Source organism: Carcharodon carcharias, chromosome 1 (assembly GCF_017639515.1).
Source record: "Carcharodon carcharias isolate sCarCar2 chromosome 1, sCarCar2.pri, whole genome shotgun sequence".
In the NCBI taxonomy this organism is placed as follows: Eukaryota; Metazoa; Chordata; class Chondrichthyes; order Lamniformes; family Lamnidae; genus Carcharodon; species Carcharodon carcharias.
Genome location: NC_054467.1, coordinates 33521580 through 33539594, shown reverse-complemented (window position 1 = coordinate 33539594; position 18015 = coordinate 33521580). Strand labels below are relative to the sequence as shown.

Here is an 18015-nt window from a genome sequence, read left to right as displayed (position 1 = left end):
GCTATTGTTCACTTATTAATTTTGTGTTAATGTTAATTAAAATGTGTTTAGTAGTTAAAACCTATGTCACAATCAAGTATCAATTTAATTTGGCACTTTTTGAAATCAAAGATCACACTTGGGCATGTGATAACTGCAATAAGCTGTCATGAAGTAAGCAAAGACTTATCCATGAGAGCGGTCTGAGATGAAGAAGCCAAAAGCGAATGTAACAAGCAGTTCTGCTTTATTGTTAAGGGCCTGTGGTACAAAATGGGCACAACAAAAAAAAGAAACTGCACATATTAATGTTTGTAAGATAAAGATTTTCCAAAAAGAGCTGGGGAAAATGAAATCAAGCCAATAGAGCTATTTTAAAAATAAGCCAAAAATAAAAAGCTATGTAAAATAGAATGAACAGTTTTGTTGTATCATCAGTGTCTGATATTAGATACTGATTGAAGGAAAACTGGTGCAAAATAAAAATGACTCAGCAGTCATTGATCATTGCTAGTCACTAGATGAAGTTGGAAATCATTGCTAATTGTGTTTAAATGTTTTTGAAAAAGTTATATCCTAAAGTATAACAGTGCATTACTAAAATAAAAACAAACAATAATTTAGTGAAAACCTGTTATTGAATAACAGGCAACACTTTTCCAGTAAGTTGTTTGTTTCCTAATCATATGTATGTCCTATACATTTAAATATTTATAAATATTCAGTTTTATAATAAGTTCTTAGTTAGCACTGTAGTCCACCCAATGCTAGAACAATTCTCAACACATTCATAAGTTTGACAATGCTTGGAATTATTCAGTAGTTAAATCACTGCATCAGCCATGAACAAACACAGGAGCAAACACTGTGTTAGCCTTTTATATTTAGTATATATGTGCAATAAACCTCAGATCTCTTCAAGTGATGGCAGGGTTTCTTAGAAACTTCAAAACGTAAACAAGATTTAAGATGTTAAGTTACATCTATGACAAACATAAGTAATTATCCTCCCTCTCCCAAGGATGTGCATTTTCAAAAAAAAAGTCTGAAAAAATAACTCTCAAATTCTGTTCTTGCATCCTAGAAGTACCTAGTCTATACTGATCTCAAGGCACACATGCACAATCACACAAAAAAAGAGCAAAATGACTATCAAATCTGTGACAAACACTGCTCCCTGAAATTGCAAGATGTTATTTACACATTCAAAAATAACAAAGAAATGCAATAATAGAAATATGGCAATTTAAAAAATTACCATCTCAATATTTTGATTAGTTATGGGTTTTAAAAGTTCACTCAATGTATTTACAGCCTTTATACAAATACACATTACAATGCTGAATGTCTTATTTACAAAATTCATCATGCAAATATAGTTAGGGTGAAATTCAGCTGTAAGGTTAAGAAACCTACAAACATTAAAAATTATTGCAATCATGAATATTTTTCCCATCTTTTTCCCTACATTAAGAATTAGCAAGGAAATAATTAGTACAAGTCATTTTTTTCTCAAAATGCCAAATGGGCCGGGAAAACAAATAAAACAACTGGAAGCATCTTGAGACTTCATCAATAGATTCTGACCCATAGAGTGACGTGATACACAATTTCCCCATTTGTCGGCAGGAGGAAGGGGAGAGAAGAAAGTTGGCCTTGTTGAAGGAGTCTCAGAAGACAAGACGGCTAATAGTATTAAAGCCACCACTTCCTCCCCCACCGCCACTTGGGCCGCAACTCCCCGGTGGATCACTATCATCAAAACCGCGTGGGCGAAACGAACATGTAGCAGAGGATGCTTGCAGTGCTCTGGTACGGGCATTTAACTCTTGTTCCTGTGGAAAGGTACAAGGAAAAGAAAAAGTCAATTTCTATTTTTTTTGTCCCCACAGCACTGTATACAACTCTGAAGAAAGTCTTTAATTACATTAGATCAACTTTTATCCTAACTCACGTTCCAAAACAATGGCCAGAGTGGCAATTAGTTCCACGGAGCGGTTGCAGACATATTCAAGCTTTCAATGCCCCACAATGTGAGGCCCCAACCTTTTATATGTCCCTGGACTCAGAACAGGAACATATATCACAAAGCACAGGTTATTACTATGCTCATTTTAGAGACAATAAGGTCTACGTAGCCCACTAATTTATTATTAGTTAGAAATTTCCCCCACGTCCATTGCATTGGATCAGTTACTAAAATCTGCTTAGTGAAGCTGAAAGAGTGCATATATGCTGTCAAAAGCGGCTTACAATCAAAGAATAGCTAGCACCAATTCACCTATATTTTAAAAGAGACCATGCAGCAGTTCAGTGCAGTTAAAGTTTACATTGGGCATTTTTAAAACTTTAGAGCACCAGTATTTTTAAGGGGGCAGGGAAATAAGTAAAGATAAAATGTGAAAAATGATGATGTTAGGATATGGCAGGTGGTAATTGCTGACCAAATTCCAAAAGGAAACTTAGTCAAGCTATCACAACGATTTGCAATTTGTATTTATTACAAGAAGGTACGTGTATTGAAGCCAGCAGTAAAGATTCCACTACCACTTTTCAAGATTTTCAAGATTAAATTAAAACATTTATTAACAAAAAAGAAAGCTTAAACACACAAGATTATAGTTACACAGTTAAATTTAATCTTACAGCATGTCCCAAAAGATTTCTACTTAGCTACATTCACAAATAAACACCATTTTCCAGGCAACAGTCCCTATAGATTCCTAGTCTATAAAACATCTGGTAATATTACCACAAGGCACCCCCTGTTCCAAAGGGGAAATATCTCACAGATCTTCTTTCTCCCTCTCATTTGACAATGGAAATCCAAGGTTGTAACAAAATCTTGCTTTCTGGAACAACCATACACTTCTTTGGGGTGGCTAGAGGCTGCTTCGTTCACAGGTCTGCCTTCACACAGCACACCCTTCAAGATCTCACATGGCCACACACCATGCAGCTTTCAATCTTAAATATGTTTTTCCTCTGTCATCTTTAAACCCATTGTTCTTAGCTTTCTTTGTAAGTTACCTTTCCTAGAATGTAAAAATCTTTCATGTTGTCTTTATGGCCTACTTTCGGGAAACATAAATTTAATAATTTTGCTTTATTCATTTATGATCTTTTCCAGTTGTAAAACTTCCTTTTTTCTCATTGAAATTCAATAGCTACAAGTTCAACTCCTCATGCAAATTCATATTCACATTGTATTTACTTGTATCCTATCTTAGCTTGTTCATTTCCACTTCAAAGTGCCTGCTTTTACACCTAACCCTTTGACAATTTAAACCTTGCAGTCTGACTGTCTTACAGTTTAATTAAATCAGACACACACACACAAACATGCACACAGCCTCCACAAGCCTGCTTTACAGTATCCCACAGTAATATTGGAAAAAATTGTATTTTCTTTACAGTGTGAAATGAAGAGTGATTGAAAGCAGCTAAAAGATACCAGCACATGCAATCTACATAAATGAAGATGAAACAATAAACAGTCAAACGTATAAAACATGTAAGAAAGTTGTTTAGGGTAGAAGGATAAAATGAATGTTTACAATGTACACTGGCATCTAAAGCTCAGTGGCCCAGATTTTGCTGTAATAACAAAGAGATTATCAGTGCTCATCCTCATAACAGGATAAATTCCACAGCAACTTCTGGTACCTGCACACGCCTAGTTAACATAGGCATCCAGATCTGCTGTCAGAGATACTCCCCTCCTCCAGAGGGTGTGCTGTTGTAGACCACGGCAATGAGTTATTGTGACAGTGCCAATTTGGGGTACATATCCACTAGTTCTGCACACAAAATGGCTGGTAAGGTGAGGGCTGATGCATTTAGGAGTGAGTGAGTTTTTAAGTGACGTAATAAGTGATAATAACCTGAAAAATTAATAATTGCAGAGTCCCATGCTCTCAAGGAACCTAGTGCTGCAGTTTGTTTTTTTAGAAGTTATGTTTAAAAATTTTTGTGCCCCATTTAAATGCCAGTTTAATCCTATCTTTTATTTTCCAATTTTAATTTTGTTTCAAGCACATGATTTAAATATAATTTATTTCCCCTTGTTTTCTTCCTGGTTTGGATTCTACACGGCTTGGTAAGAAAACTTCAATCTAATTGGTTGAAGAGCCTTGCTGTTCTTTTCCCTGTTCACAGATGCCAGATTTCCTGTTGCGGGTGCTAAATTGAAAGAGATGGCAGATTAATGCAAATTTCTGCTGAGAAACAAAAAAGAAAATCTGTGGGCAATTGTACGTGAAGCGACTAGCCAAAGTCATCCCTGCATTGCTGAGAGCAAGATACATGGCCAACAGAATCATAGTGCAGAAGAGGCCCTTCGGCCCATCGAGTCTGCACCAACACGTGAGAAACACCTGACCTACCTATCGAATCCCATTTACCAGCACTTGGCCCATAGTCTTGAACGTTATGAAGTGCCAAGTGCTCATCCAGGTACATTTTAAAGGATGTGAGGCAACCACCTCCATCACCCTCCCAGGCAGCGCATTCTGGACCGTCACTCTCTGGGTAAAAAAAATTTTCCTCACATTCCCCCCTAAACCTCCTGCCCCTCACCTTGAACTTGTGTCCCCTTGTGACTGACCTTTCAACTAAGGGGAACAGCTGCTCCCTATCCATCCTGTCCATGCCCCTCAATCTTGTACACCTCGATCAGTCTTCTCTGCTCCAACGAAAACAACCTAAGTCTATCCAACCTCTCTTCATAACTTAAATCTTTCATCCCTGGCAACATCCTGGTGAATCTCCTCTGCACCCCCTCCAGTGCAATCACATCCTTCCTATAATGTGGCGACCAGAACTGCATACAGTACTCCAGCTGTGGCCTCACCAAGGTTTTATACAACTCCATCAAGACCTCCCTACTTTTGTAATCTATGCCTCGATTGATAAAGGCAAGTGGCCCATATGCCTTTTTCACCACCCTACTAACATGCCCCTCCGCCTTCAGAGATCTATGGACACACATGCCAAGGTCCCTTTATTCCTCAGAACTTCCTAGTGTTATGCCGTTCATTAAATACTTCCCTGTCAAATTACTCCTTCCAAAGTGTATCACCTCACACTTCTCAGGGTTAAATTCCATCTGCCACTTATCTGCCCATATGACCATCCCGTCTATATCTTCCTGTAGTCCAAGACACTCAACCTCACTGTTAACCACCTGGCCAATCTTTGTGTCATCCACAAACTTACTAAACCTACCCCCCCATATAGTCATCTATGTCATTTATATAAATGACAAATAATAGGGGACCCAGCACAGATCCCTGTGGTACGCCACTGGACACTGGTTTCCAGTCACTAAAGCAGTCAAAGTGCTTGGTCATTTTGATAGCGCATGAATTTAAAATTACTGTTAAATACATTATCTATTTTTTTGAGGTTACATGAACAATTTATGTCAGGCCATACAACTATAGTGGCAGAAATACTAGATAGGTAGCCCATTCTGACTCTTCCACAAGTGCCACTTGAGTTGTCCACTCGGGACTCCATAAAAGTTCTGTGCTGGTTTCCTTTCCCCTCTCTGTGAGAAGGCAACTAACTAACCTCCATTCACTGTCTCCCTGAATCACTTAGTCTCAAATAAATGATTCAGCACAGGTAAGAGGAAAAAGAAAACCAGCCATTCCACAACATTGCATGTTGAAAGTCCAACGTGTTGCACCACCTACCCTCAGTCAACATTTATATAAATTTAACCTCTTGCTAAATTTTTCCTTTCCCCTTCTAAACACAATAGCCCCCTGCTGAGTACAGTTTCATCAATGCCAATCACTCTCACATTCCCCCCTAAACCTCCTGCCCCTCACCTTGAACTCATGTCCCCTCGTGACTGACCTTTCAACTAAGGGGAACAGCTGCTCCCTATCCATCCTGTCCATGCCCCTCAATCTTGTACACCTCGATCAGGTCACCCCTCAGTCTTCTCTGCTCCAACGAACACAACCTAAGTCTATCCAATCCAAGTTGGCCAAGTAGCTTTTATTAAATTGTGAGCCTTGGGATTGTGCGTCAGCATGCTTTGATTTTGAAGAGCAACACAATTTTGCTCTCATCTAGTGTCCTCACTTCAACAGTGGTTGTTGGGCTACGACCAGGAACCAGATGACATCCCCCCTCTTGAACCCAGCTGAAATCAATTGTACTATTCCTACAAACACTATGGGCTGAATTTTGCGCTTGACGGGCAGGCGGGCAGCTGATCGCTGCTGCCGAAACGGGCTGTGCCACCATTTTGCGCGGGCGGGCTAATTAAGGCTTGCCCAGCGGGGTTCTGGCTCCCGTGTTCACCGGGAAAATTAAATCGGTGGCGGGCGTGTTCAGACCACCGGTTCCAATGGGGAACCGGCAGTCTGTATAAAGAACGGCCAGGCAGCCTCCTTTAGGCTGTTCACCATGGCCAGTCATTGGGCAGCACAAGAGGTGAGGGCAGAGGAGGAGGAGGGGGGCAGGCTGCAGGGTAGGCCAGCGGGGGACCACTGTGCCCCTCGGTTCTCCGATGCCTGCCTTGCTGTACTCCTTGAAGAGGTGTCCAACCATCGGGAGGTCTTGTTTACGGAGGGTGGGAGGAGGAGGGCCCCCCACGTCACCAGGCAGGCATGGCAGGAGATGGCGGAGACTGTTAGCTCTCATGATGCTATGTGGTGCACCAGAACGCAGTGCCACAAGCGCTTCGATGATTTGTTGCAATCTGGAAGGGTGGGTACCATGTCAGCCTTGGCCATTTGACCCAGCAGGTAGCCTTAGCCTTTGAGGCCCCCCATCCCCCACATGTCAGAACTCCAACACGTCTTATTGATGGTGATGAGATGGTGGAAGGAGCCTCAAGGTGTCGTGGCCAAGAACCATCAGCTGGCCTCGGCGCCGCACCTAGTAGCGCCTCCTTGCCATGGGCACTAAGACCCGGGTGTTATTCAAAGTGATGGAAGCCGAGTGCGTCCAAGGTGACTGTTGGGGGAGCGGGTTGGGACCAGCCGTACTATCTTCTGGGGACTGATCACCAGTAGTGTGGACAGGAGCTGCTGGAGGCCTCTGATGGGCCACTGTGGTTGGGGTGCAGGGTGCGGGGGGCACGTGCAGAGTACATGAGTGATCAGCCCCAATAAATGCTCTTCTCTGTTCTGCAGGCAAAAACTGAGAGCGATATCGGGGAGCAAGAGTGGACTAGTGGTGGGCACACCGTGCTACAGCACCTCACCACGTGTGAGGAGCTGGGGAGGAGGCAGGCGGCCAGGGCAGCAGGGCAGAAGGTGCTGGCGAGGCTGGGGTGCAGCGGCCAGGTACTTGAGGGCCACAGTCCCATCCACTCTGTCTCCCCACCATCCAAAGCACTGATGTTTGCTGAAATCATTAATGCAGCAACACTGCTCATTCACAGACTGATACAGTCAGATGTGTGGGTCATACACAAAGGTCCCTCGGGCCCTTGAGGATGTACGTCTCTAGCACCTTCTAAAGTCGCCTTATCCCATTTGTGACCACTATCCCCATGGCTTAACATGCATATTACTGCTGCACATCCAAAGACTTATTGCATCTTAGGAGGGTTTGTACCGCCACCACCCTTTCAGCCAGTGCGTCCCACTTTACTCTGTCCAAAAGGTCCTCAGCACCTCATCTGTCAACCTCATGGCACTCAACTTAAATAAATGCAACCACATTAGTCATCCCTGCACCAAGGGGAAATGTTGCCTTCTGTCCACCTGTTCTATGCCCCTCATAATGGTATGAAGGTCAATAATGTGACCTGACAATTTCCTGTGCTCCACGACAAATGTCGCAATTGTATGCAACGTTTCCTCATCACTCCAACTCTCCAGGCCAGCACGTATCCTGGTCAGGAACCTCTGCACTCTTCCCACTCCAATGCCATCCCTCCCATGAAGCGCAGGTCACAACTGAACACAGAAGTGTAGACGTGGCCCCGACAGCATTTTCTGCATTTGCAACATGACCTCCCTTTTCCTACATTCTATTCATCGGCTAATAAAGGCAAGTCTGGCTTCGAACTTGTTAAATGCCTTAGGTTCCTGTTCTGCTACCTTAACGGGTCTACCCAGCAAGGTCCCTGTAATCGTCGTGACTTCCCACGGTCCTACCATTACTTATGTATTCCCAAACCTTGCTTGTCTTGCCCAAGTGCTTAACCGAACTCTTATCCACATAACATTCCATGTGGCATTCCTTAGGCCACTTGACCAGCCTGTCTGTATGCACGTTTAATGTTTGGGCCTCATCTTGACTATTTACCACCCCACCAATGTTCGTCTCCTTAGGCTCTTGAAAGGTGAGCAACTTATGAGGCTGGCCGGGAAAGGGATGAAAGGTGTTACTGACTGAACGCTAACTGATGCACTTTACTAAGCCCTTAGTGGCAGCTGATGAGGTGGAAGCGCCAGGCAATGCTGGTCCTGCTGATCCATGTGTGCGGAGATAGCTGAAGGTTCATTGGATTAAAAAGTGTCCCGGGTGTCCCTGCCTCTTTGGTGTAGTAGCGGGTCGGTGTGCTGCCCATCATCATTGCCCTGTGCTTCCTCATCCTCTGAGGCACTGCTGGATTCATGTGCAGCCTCATCCAGTGCGTCAAGGTCTTCATCGTCAACTGCACCCCCCCTTTCCAGTGCAAGATAGTGGTAGCATGCTGCGCTCTGCACAATCACAGAGACATGATCTGGGGGTACTGGAGTGCACCTCCTGAGCGGTCCAGGCAACGGAAGTGCATCTTGAGAAGACCGATGGCTCTCTCCACCACAGCCCTTGTGGTGCCCTGGCTCCTATTGTAGTGCTCCTCAGCTCCTGTTCTTGGATGGCAGAGAGGGGTCATGAGCCACCTCCTGAGGGGATAGCCCTTAACACCCGCCAGCCAACCGAGTCGGAGCACTGAAGAGCACCGGCACCTGGGAGTGTCTAAGGATATGGCGTCGTGGGAGCTGCCTGGGTACCTTGCACAAACTTACAGGATCTGCATCCTGTGATCACACACTATCTGCACGTTCATGGAGTGGAAGCCCTTCCTGTTGACGAAGGCACTGGGCTCATCTGCTGGCACCTTGATGACCACATGTGTGCAGTCTATTGCACCCTGGACACGGGTGAAGCCAGCAATGGCCGCAAAGCCTCTGGCTCGATGTATCTGACTTGCCTGGTCACAGTGGAAATGGATGAAGGTCAATGCCCATCTGAACAGAGCATCTGTAACCTGCTTGACACAAGTGTGGACAGCTGATTGGGAGACACCGCAAAGATCACCCACTGAGCCCTGGAAGGAGCCACTTGCAGAGAAGTGGAGGGCAACTGTGACCTACAGAGCCGCTGGCAAGGAGTGTCCACCCACACAGTTAGGGGAGATCTCAGGGCCAATCATCTGACAGATATAGTTGACTCTCCCTTGAGAGTCGGAGCCTCCTTCGGCACTGCACCTCAGTCATATTGAGGTAGCTGCTTCACCGCCTGTGTACCCTGGCAGCAGGATAGTGGCGTCTTCTGCGGCCCCTTCCACCTTGGACAACCTCTTGTCCCTGCGCCCCTTGTGCCTGTGCCTGACCTCCCAAAGGTGACTCCCATGGAGGCTGATTGTCCAATCCTGGCCTCTTCTTTATTCTATCCCTCCCTTCCTCCTCAGAGGAGCTGCCTCCAGTGGAGATGTCAGAATGCATACCCAGGCTAAATGGAGGCCTCCAGAAAACTGCAGGCCCGATAAAGATTGCTGTCTGCTGAGTGCTGAGCTGAAGCTTCAAAGTACAGAGAAAGCTATTGGAAATCGATCTGAATTGCTAACAATCGCACAGGCAAGTTTAAAACACTTTCAGCGATAAGTACATCAGAAAAAACACAAACCCCTCTGAGCCCACATATCCCGCCCGTGGATGAGGTTTGTTAAAAAATCGGTTACCTGCCTGCCCAATGGGCCCATGTGCTGAGGCGAAGATCGCACGGGCTCCTCAAAATCGTCTTCAATTGCTGAGTTAAGGGCCTTAACAAGGCCTTAAATTAACGGTGGGTGTGCGCTGTGCTTCACAGCGCCCGCCCACCTAAATATCGCGATGCCGCGCGCTGACGTCGGGACGCTCGCATGTGATTTTAAGCGTTAATGTGCGGGCTCTGCCACCCGCATGTCAGCCATAAAATTCCGCCCTATAGGTGAGATCAACACAGGCCAGAGTTCAAGCTTCTAACCTTCCTCATCTGTTTGCTCCAGTACTCACTAAGCAAACCTACTGGGTTACTGGGGAAGGGCTTGGAGGAGGGGGAGCAGCTAACAATTGTATAATAGAATTCCACTGTACTTCATGGGCTCAAGGTAGAACTTTGAAATTTACAGATTTTTCTGAAGCTGGGCTCTAACGCAGCTCTGATCTATGGGATGAGAACTTTGCTCTGCCAGTTGTCGGGGTTGTGCGTGAATAAATTTGGGTTGTTAAAACCCACCTCCCAACAGCCGCAGGCCCACAGCACAAAAGTGCTTTTGGTTTGCCTCTTGCTTATTACTCACAAAACTGTGATTAGTGTACTGGTCCACCAGAGGAAGGGATGAAGGGAAGGGAAAGTGCTCTTCTAATGAAAATTATCAGAGTAGAGGAAAGTTTGTGCAGCATCTCGTTCTGCTTGCTGCCAACATTGGGTGCATAAAATTTGATATTCCTTTCCCACAGCTGAAATCCCACACCCCGAAAAATTCACCAAAGAAAAAAAAATACCTGTAGGTAAAGTTTGTTGTCTTTAGTGATTGCATCCATGAGTTCCTTCTGCAGTGGTGGCTCTCCATTTACCCACAGTCCGTTTATTGCACCTGGGTAGACTCCACAATTAGCACCTTGCTTCCTGTAAAACAAGACATATGCTGTGTCCTTAGGAAACCTGCTGGTGATGTTCTGAACAGATTGAAAGGATGTGAAAGTCACTCTGCTGTCATTGAACAGAAACCACTCCTTTGATGTCTCTTTGCAGTTTGGATCATGCCAAATAACTGAAGTGTTAGAATCATCACTATCTGTTGCACAACCCTGAGAGGACAGACCTGCAAGGTTAGTCTTATAGCATAATTGGCCTACAGATCCTGAATTTGTGTTTCTGGCATAGCAGTAATAGTGCCCACTCTCAGATGACATTCCAGAATGCACCACAATAGATGAGAGGAGGTAAGATACTGGCTGTGAATCACTTGAGTCTACTGAACCAGAGGATTTCAATTTTTTAGGCAGGTTTTCAGGTGAGTCAGACAGCAGGGATTGGCTGAGCGCTGGTGATTTTGAAGATGTTTTTTCAACAGGTAACTGTAAAACAAGAGGAAGTGCCACATCATCCAGAATTTTCCGCCTTATGTGACTCTTTGAATCATATGAAAATCTCAGGAGAGTGAGAATGAGGTATTCAGGTTCATCAACTACCTGCATAACCTTCTGTGCATTTTGCAACGAGGCACATTTTTCACAGTAGTACTTGTTCTCTCCATTGAGAATTTCAGGGGCCAAAAAATAACTTATTAGATGAGGGACAGATTTAGTTTTGTCATTCTGCTCAATGGATTTATTGCTGTGAACTGAGACCAGTTTATCAGATGGCACTGACAGACTACAGGAATCTACAGAAGCAATGGGTTGCAGTGGAAACTTTTGAAGCATATCATCCACCACCTCTGATCCATGTCCAATTTCTTCCACCTGAATGCCGTGAATTAAAGGAGGCTCACTGTGAGGAGCATCAGAGACTACTGCAGTACGACAATGAGGCATTGTGCTTTCATAGTCTGCTGGGGCAAGCAACTGTGTGGGTCCAGCTTCTACAACATCTTCAAGGCATGGTGGAAAGGCTAGAGAGAGATCGGTGAAAGCCTCCTGTTTCTGAGAGGTGCTCTTACAGTTTAGACAGCGTATTGTGGTTTGCAGTTTGCCTCCAAACATCTTCTCTATTAGTGTTTTCCCATCATCAATTCCTGGCAGATTTGCTTGAGAGAGAGGTGATGTTTCCTCGGGATGCTCTAGAGAGCTGCAGTCATATGCTGAACTGCTACTGCTTTGTGGGGAATTCTCATGAAGAATTCTACAAGTTTTTTCTTCTTCGTGTAACCTGGAGGGAGAAGAATAAGAAACAAAGGGAGATTTACTGGGCACAACAGTGAAATTTAAAACACAAAAGATAATTTTCTATGAAACATGATTTGGATTTATCTATAAATCTACTGTAGTTATGATCCAAAGTTTATATACACACAGACTCATTGCAAGTGCACTACTTTATTTTTAAGCTGCACATGTTTCTCCCACAATGTCATTGCTGCCAGCTTTTCCAGCCATATTTTAGATTAACATATTCCTCCCAGTACCCAGCTGGAAGGCCTGAATCAAATTGTGCTAGAAAGGGGTAAAGGCAAGAATAAAACCATTACGTGAGGACCCTGAAAGAAAGGTCAAAGGGGAACAGTGACCAAAAACTAACTTCACATCTGCTATTCTCCATAATTATCGGAATCAACTGGGCCATTTTGTCGTGTGTGTAAAAATAAAAAAAGTCTTAACCTTCCTGAAGCGGGCAGAATTATAATTACAAATTGGTCAAATAATTTTTCTTTAACTTTATTATTAGAGCAAAATTTACTGTTTTTATTTCCATATACTATCTAAAGGCTCTTCCCTCTGATCCAGGTTGCAGCATGTTAATAGGTCTATTCAATAACCTTCCATTCTTCAACGGGAAAAATAAATACTGCTCTTCAGTGTCCAAAGTTTATTTGCTTTAAACAGCGGCTATTTAAGAGTACAGAATAGCATATGATGTTCTGATTTTATTTGGAGTGTCACATGTTCCTAAAATCAGCATTAGCCAGATCTCTCCAGATCATTGTTTTTAAGCCATGGATGTTGACCCAGCAAGACATTGCTGCAAATGAGGCCCGTAGAGTACTAATGTGGGTCCCAAGAAGATCAGTGCTTACCTGAATCTCAAGTCCTCCCTTGTATAGACACAAAGGGGCAGAATGTATTCTGAAAGCAGAGAAGGAAGTGGCAAGGTGAAGAGAAGTAGGTAGAGTGCTTCACGAGTAAGAATGAACAAGGAGAAATCCAGAGGGTGCATATGGGGTGATAGAGAGAGAGAGGTCACTGAAGTTTGGAAGGGCAAGACAACGGACAGATTTAAAAACAAGGATAAGAATTTTAAAGACTAGAGGCTGAAGCTTAGAGAAGACAGATAGCAGGTGACGTTATGAGGGAGAGAAACCGGACTACCGTGTTTTGGATAAGTTGAAGCCTTGAAAAATTGGCCTACTTTGTGATTAGTCAGTCTTTTGTACCTATCTACCCCCAACTTTACACAGGATATATTTTCTATAAACAGCAACTGCAGGACCCATGGGATAATTCCACCCTGGGCAAAAGGCCCACCATGTAAATATTTTTCTTGAACATTTGATGAATATTATCGCAATTTTTCAATTTACAAAAAAAATTGTGCGTGAAACTTTCAATGCCCCAAAACCCTAACATTCCCATTTTATGGGAACGTCAGGATGGTTAATCCTAGATTTCCCATTTCCCCCCAAAATTGTTGGTAAAAAGACAAATAGATTTCATGGTGGCGTGTAGATGAACTGCTCCATGAAGTGAACACAGAAGGCCAGCCTAATAAGAGTACATGCCTAATTCAGTCACTCAGCCTTTAAGTAAATAAAAAATGTGTATCCATTGGTCTTTACCAAGAGACTCCTTGCCTCCTATAAAAGCCAACTTGAAAACAACTTACAATTAAAAGCAAAACTGAACATAGTAAAAGATCCTTAAAGACGCTTAACAAGAGAAATGTAAAAACATATCATTAATATCAAATTTGATGCTAAGTCATAGAATGAAATATCAGGACCAAAAGCCTGGTCAAACAGATAGGTTTTGAAGGAGTATCTCAGAGGAGTTTAGGTAGTGAGGCAGAGAAGTTTAGGAAGGCTATTCCACAGCTTAGTTGTAAGGCAACTGAAACCACAGCCATCAATGATGGAGCGATTAGAATCAGGGATGTACAAGAGGCCAGAATTGGAGGAGTGCAACAGTCTCAAAAGCTTGTAGTGTTGGAGAGTGTTACATAGACGAGGGAGGGGAAGGACGAGTGTGTGGTGTGAGGAAATGGTGGATTTTGAAAACAAGGATGAGGATTTTAAAATTGAAACATTGTTGGACCGGTAAACTGTACAAGTCTACAAGCACATGGACTGATGGCCGAGCAAGATTAGTGAGCGAGTTAAGATATGGCAGTAGAGCTTTGGACCAGTACAAGTTTGTCATGTGATAGATCAACCAGAAGAGCATCGGAAGAGTCAAATCCAGAGGTAACAAAAGCCAAAAAATGTAAAATAAAATGAACATCATGTTCTTCTGTCCATCTCATCTTGTTATAGCTATTCTAGGTGACTGCTCTCCTTTCTTTCTCCCATTTCAATAGTTGGAATTCAATAATGATAGCATATCACATTGTTTGCATGGACACATTCCCAAATACCGCCTTCATTGGAAAAGTCTAGAAGGTAGAAAGTTCTTACTGGAGCAGCTCCACGTAGGTAAGGTTTAAAACTAAAGCAACATTCTGACTGTTATATTAGTCTATGAAATTAGGTGTATTTGGTGGGGGGGGAAATCACTATACTTTCTTTTCCTTAGACTTAACGAAAAAGGGTTGCAAGGTACATACAGTTCAGCTGCATGGAAAACTTGAGTTTCTGCCTGTAGGTATTATGAACATATAGAATGTTACAGCACAGAGGTCGTTATTTGGTCCACTGAATCGGTGCCAGTTCTTTTTTAAAAAGTGTACAATTAATCCCTCTCCCTTGTTCTTTCTTCCTAGCCCTACATTTTTTTTTGTTCCTTTTCTGGTATATATCCAATTCTCCTTTGAAAGATATTGTTGAATCTGCTTCCACCAACCTTTCCAGCAGTGCACTGCAGACTGTACCAACTCACTACATAAAACAAATTCTCCACTTCCCGCATCTGGTTCTTTTGTCAGTTATCTTAAATCGGTGTCTTTTGGTTATCAACTCTCCTGACAGTGGAAAATGTTTCTCCTTATTTACGCCATCAAAACCGCTCATAATTTTGAAAACCTCAAATAAATCTCCTCTTCACCTGCTCTGATCTGATAACAAACCTGGCTTTTCTAGTCTCTCCTCTTCACTATAGTTCCTCATCCCTGGTATCAATCTCCTTTGCACTATCTCCAAGGCCTTGACATCTTTCCTAAAGTAAAATGCCCAGAATACTTCAGCTTAGACCTAATAAAAACATAAGAAATAGGAGCAGGAGTAGGCCTTTCAACTCTTCGAGCCTGCTCTGCCATTCAATAATTTCATGGTTGATCTGTTGTGGCCTGAACTCCACTTTCCTGCCTGACCCCATAACACGCAACTTCGTTGTAGATTAAAAATCTGTCCAACACAGCCCTGAATATATTCAGTGGCCTAGCCTCCACTGCTCTCTGGGAAAGAGAATTCCAAAGATAAATGACACAGAAGCAATTTCTCGAACATGCACCCCACCTAGTTCTAGATTCCCCACAAGGTGCAACATCCTCTCAGCTTCTACCTTGTCAAGTCCCTAATCAGTGATTTATAACAGTTTAGCATAATTTCCTTGCTTTTGTACTCAAGGGCCCAGAGTTTGCAGTCAGTGGGGAAGGAAGAGCATTTGTTGTTGACCTCAAAAGTAAGCCTTGTTGATCCAGTGATTTCTCTGGTGAATTTCATTTCTATCACTGTGCACTGGTATAGCAACTAATTGCAATGTTCTTTACTGGGCATTCACAAGTTGGGGCTGGAGTGATGTCATCCGGCTGTCCAAGCAGCCACTCACATTAAAGGATTTTTCACAGACACACAAACAGGAAGCAAAAACAAAAATAAAATCACTTTCAAATATTTTTATACAGAGAAAATTAAAGATTGGGACATACACATAGGAGGAAGGTAACAGCTAAAACATTTTGAAAAAAAAATTTAATTAGCTGAAAAAAATTCACCATTTAACAATACGTCACAACTAAATAAATATTATTTCTGTTGTTCGTCATACTTTATTAATCACACTGCCGTTAAAAAACCAGCTAGACCTGATTGAATGAAAGGGAATATTTTATGGGGTTCTAACAGCAAAGTGAGGAAATTGAAATTCTTGTTGATTGCAATGATTTGCAGCTCCTAATGTGTGGGGATAGTGCTGGAGCCTTTAGTGACAGACTGCAACTTCATGATTTCCACCCTAATCTGCACATTCTGGACTTGCTGATGTTGTAATCAATAATGACCACGAACACTGACAATTCACCATCAACCTTCCTGCTAAACCAGCTCAAGACCTCTTTTAATAAAGGCAGAGATCCTGTATATTTTTAGAACAGCTTTATCAACTTGTCTTGCTACCTTCAAAGATTTTATGCATAAACTCCCTATTTTTTCTATTCCTGCAACTGCTTTAAAATTGCACCAGTTTATATTGTTGACTCCCTGCCACGCACTTGATCCAACCCAACTATCCCCACCCCCACCACTGACCAATTACACCCTGACCATACTAAACTCCCGACCCAACTGCCCACCCACATCGACTCGACTAACCTTCCCCACCCCCGATTATCCATTTGGCCCAAGTGCCCATTCATTCATCCACTCAGTAACCCAGGCTCATTCATTAAAAGACTTGAGACCTTTAAAAACTTACCTGAATACAACAGCACGTGCCATAAAAAGGGGGCATGCTCTCTCCTTCTTTCAGCTCTCCTGTGCTCACTGGACTTAGGCCGGAGAGGCTGAGGTGACCCATTTCTGCTTCAGTTGGGATCAGAAGTCCCGGTTGAAAATGAGCAGTGCAGTTCCGTCAGGAAGTAGAAACTTTTGCAGGCTGTGGCAATTCACCCAGCTATTATCTCCCTTTCTGACATGGTTCCATCTGGCAAGCAGCATAAGAATCCAGACAGGAATCCTAGTTCCACTCTTTGCCAATTATTCACGACTTCTCTCAGACGATACAACTAACCTGCTAACTTAATTATTTACTAAAATCACTCAAGCAGGATAAAAGGGTCAATGGCCGTAACCCGAGCCAGAAGGCAATGGACTTAAGCCCCATTGCAGGACCTCAGGCTGAATGGACTGAAGGCCTTTTGCAATCTCAGAAGGTGTTGTCTTTTGGATGAGATGTGAGATCTCATGCCTGCCTTCTCGGGTGGACATAAAAGATCGCATGGCACCATCTAAACAAGAGCAGGATCTCATGATGTCGTGGTCAACATTTAACCCTCAACCAACACCGCCAGATAAAGATTATCTGGTCATTTATCTCAGTAGTGTTTGTGATTGCCATTTAGCTGACACATTATAACAGTGATTACACTTTAAAAGTAGTTCATGGGTGGCGGAACAGTTTGGGATGCCATCAGATTGTGAAATGTGCTATTTAAATGCTAGTCCTATTTTTCCTAACTAAACTGCTAAAAAAAAACCTGTTTAAGGAAATCAAATTGAAATACCTGAACTATTCGAGTAAGTCATAAAGTTACTTCTTTTCTTTAAAGGAATTGTGAAATTTATCAGTGTTATGTACAGAGGTTAATTCTTGACAGACAGACACAATAGCAGCCAGGTACATCCACCATCAACTGCTTCATTTCCTCCATCATAAGGTCAAGACTAGAGCTATTCACCAATGATTTCACAGTGTTCAGCATTCACATTCCCTCCAATAATGAAGCAGCCCATGTCAGCCAACAGCAAAATTTGACATTGTCCAGACAAAGGGAGATGGTTGTGGTTGTTGGAGGCCACTCATCGTAGTCCCTGGGCATCACAGCAGGAGTTCCTCAGGGCAGTGTCCTAGGCCCAACCATCTTCAGCTGCTTCCTCAACGACCTTCCCTCCATCCTAAGGTCAGAAGTGGGGATGTTTGTTGATGATTGAATAAGGTTCAGTATCATTCACCACTCATCCGATACTGAACCTGTCTGTGTCCTTATGCAGAAAGACCTGGACAACAT

General features: G+C 43.1%; 1 protein-coding gene across 3 annotated transcripts in view; it reads right to left on the bottom strand.

Moving 5' to 3' along the window:
• Positions 1-209: 209 nt before the first annotated feature.
• The window catches only part of usp38 (ubiquitin specific peptidase 38), a 41195-nt gene continuing 23389 nt past the window's right edge, over positions 210-18015 (bottom strand). For all 3 annotated transcript variants that reach the window (XM_041186470.1, XM_041186481.1, XM_041186490.1), the window contains 2 exons: positions 10704-12072; positions 210-1814 (listed from right to left, as the gene is read on the bottom strand). In XM_041186470.1, coding sequence (XP_041042404.1) covers positions 1650-1814; positions 10704-12072 — 1534 coding nt within the window. In that variant the 3' untranslated portion in view covers positions 210-1649. The remainder of the gene's footprint in view (positions 1815-10703; positions 12073-18015) is intronic.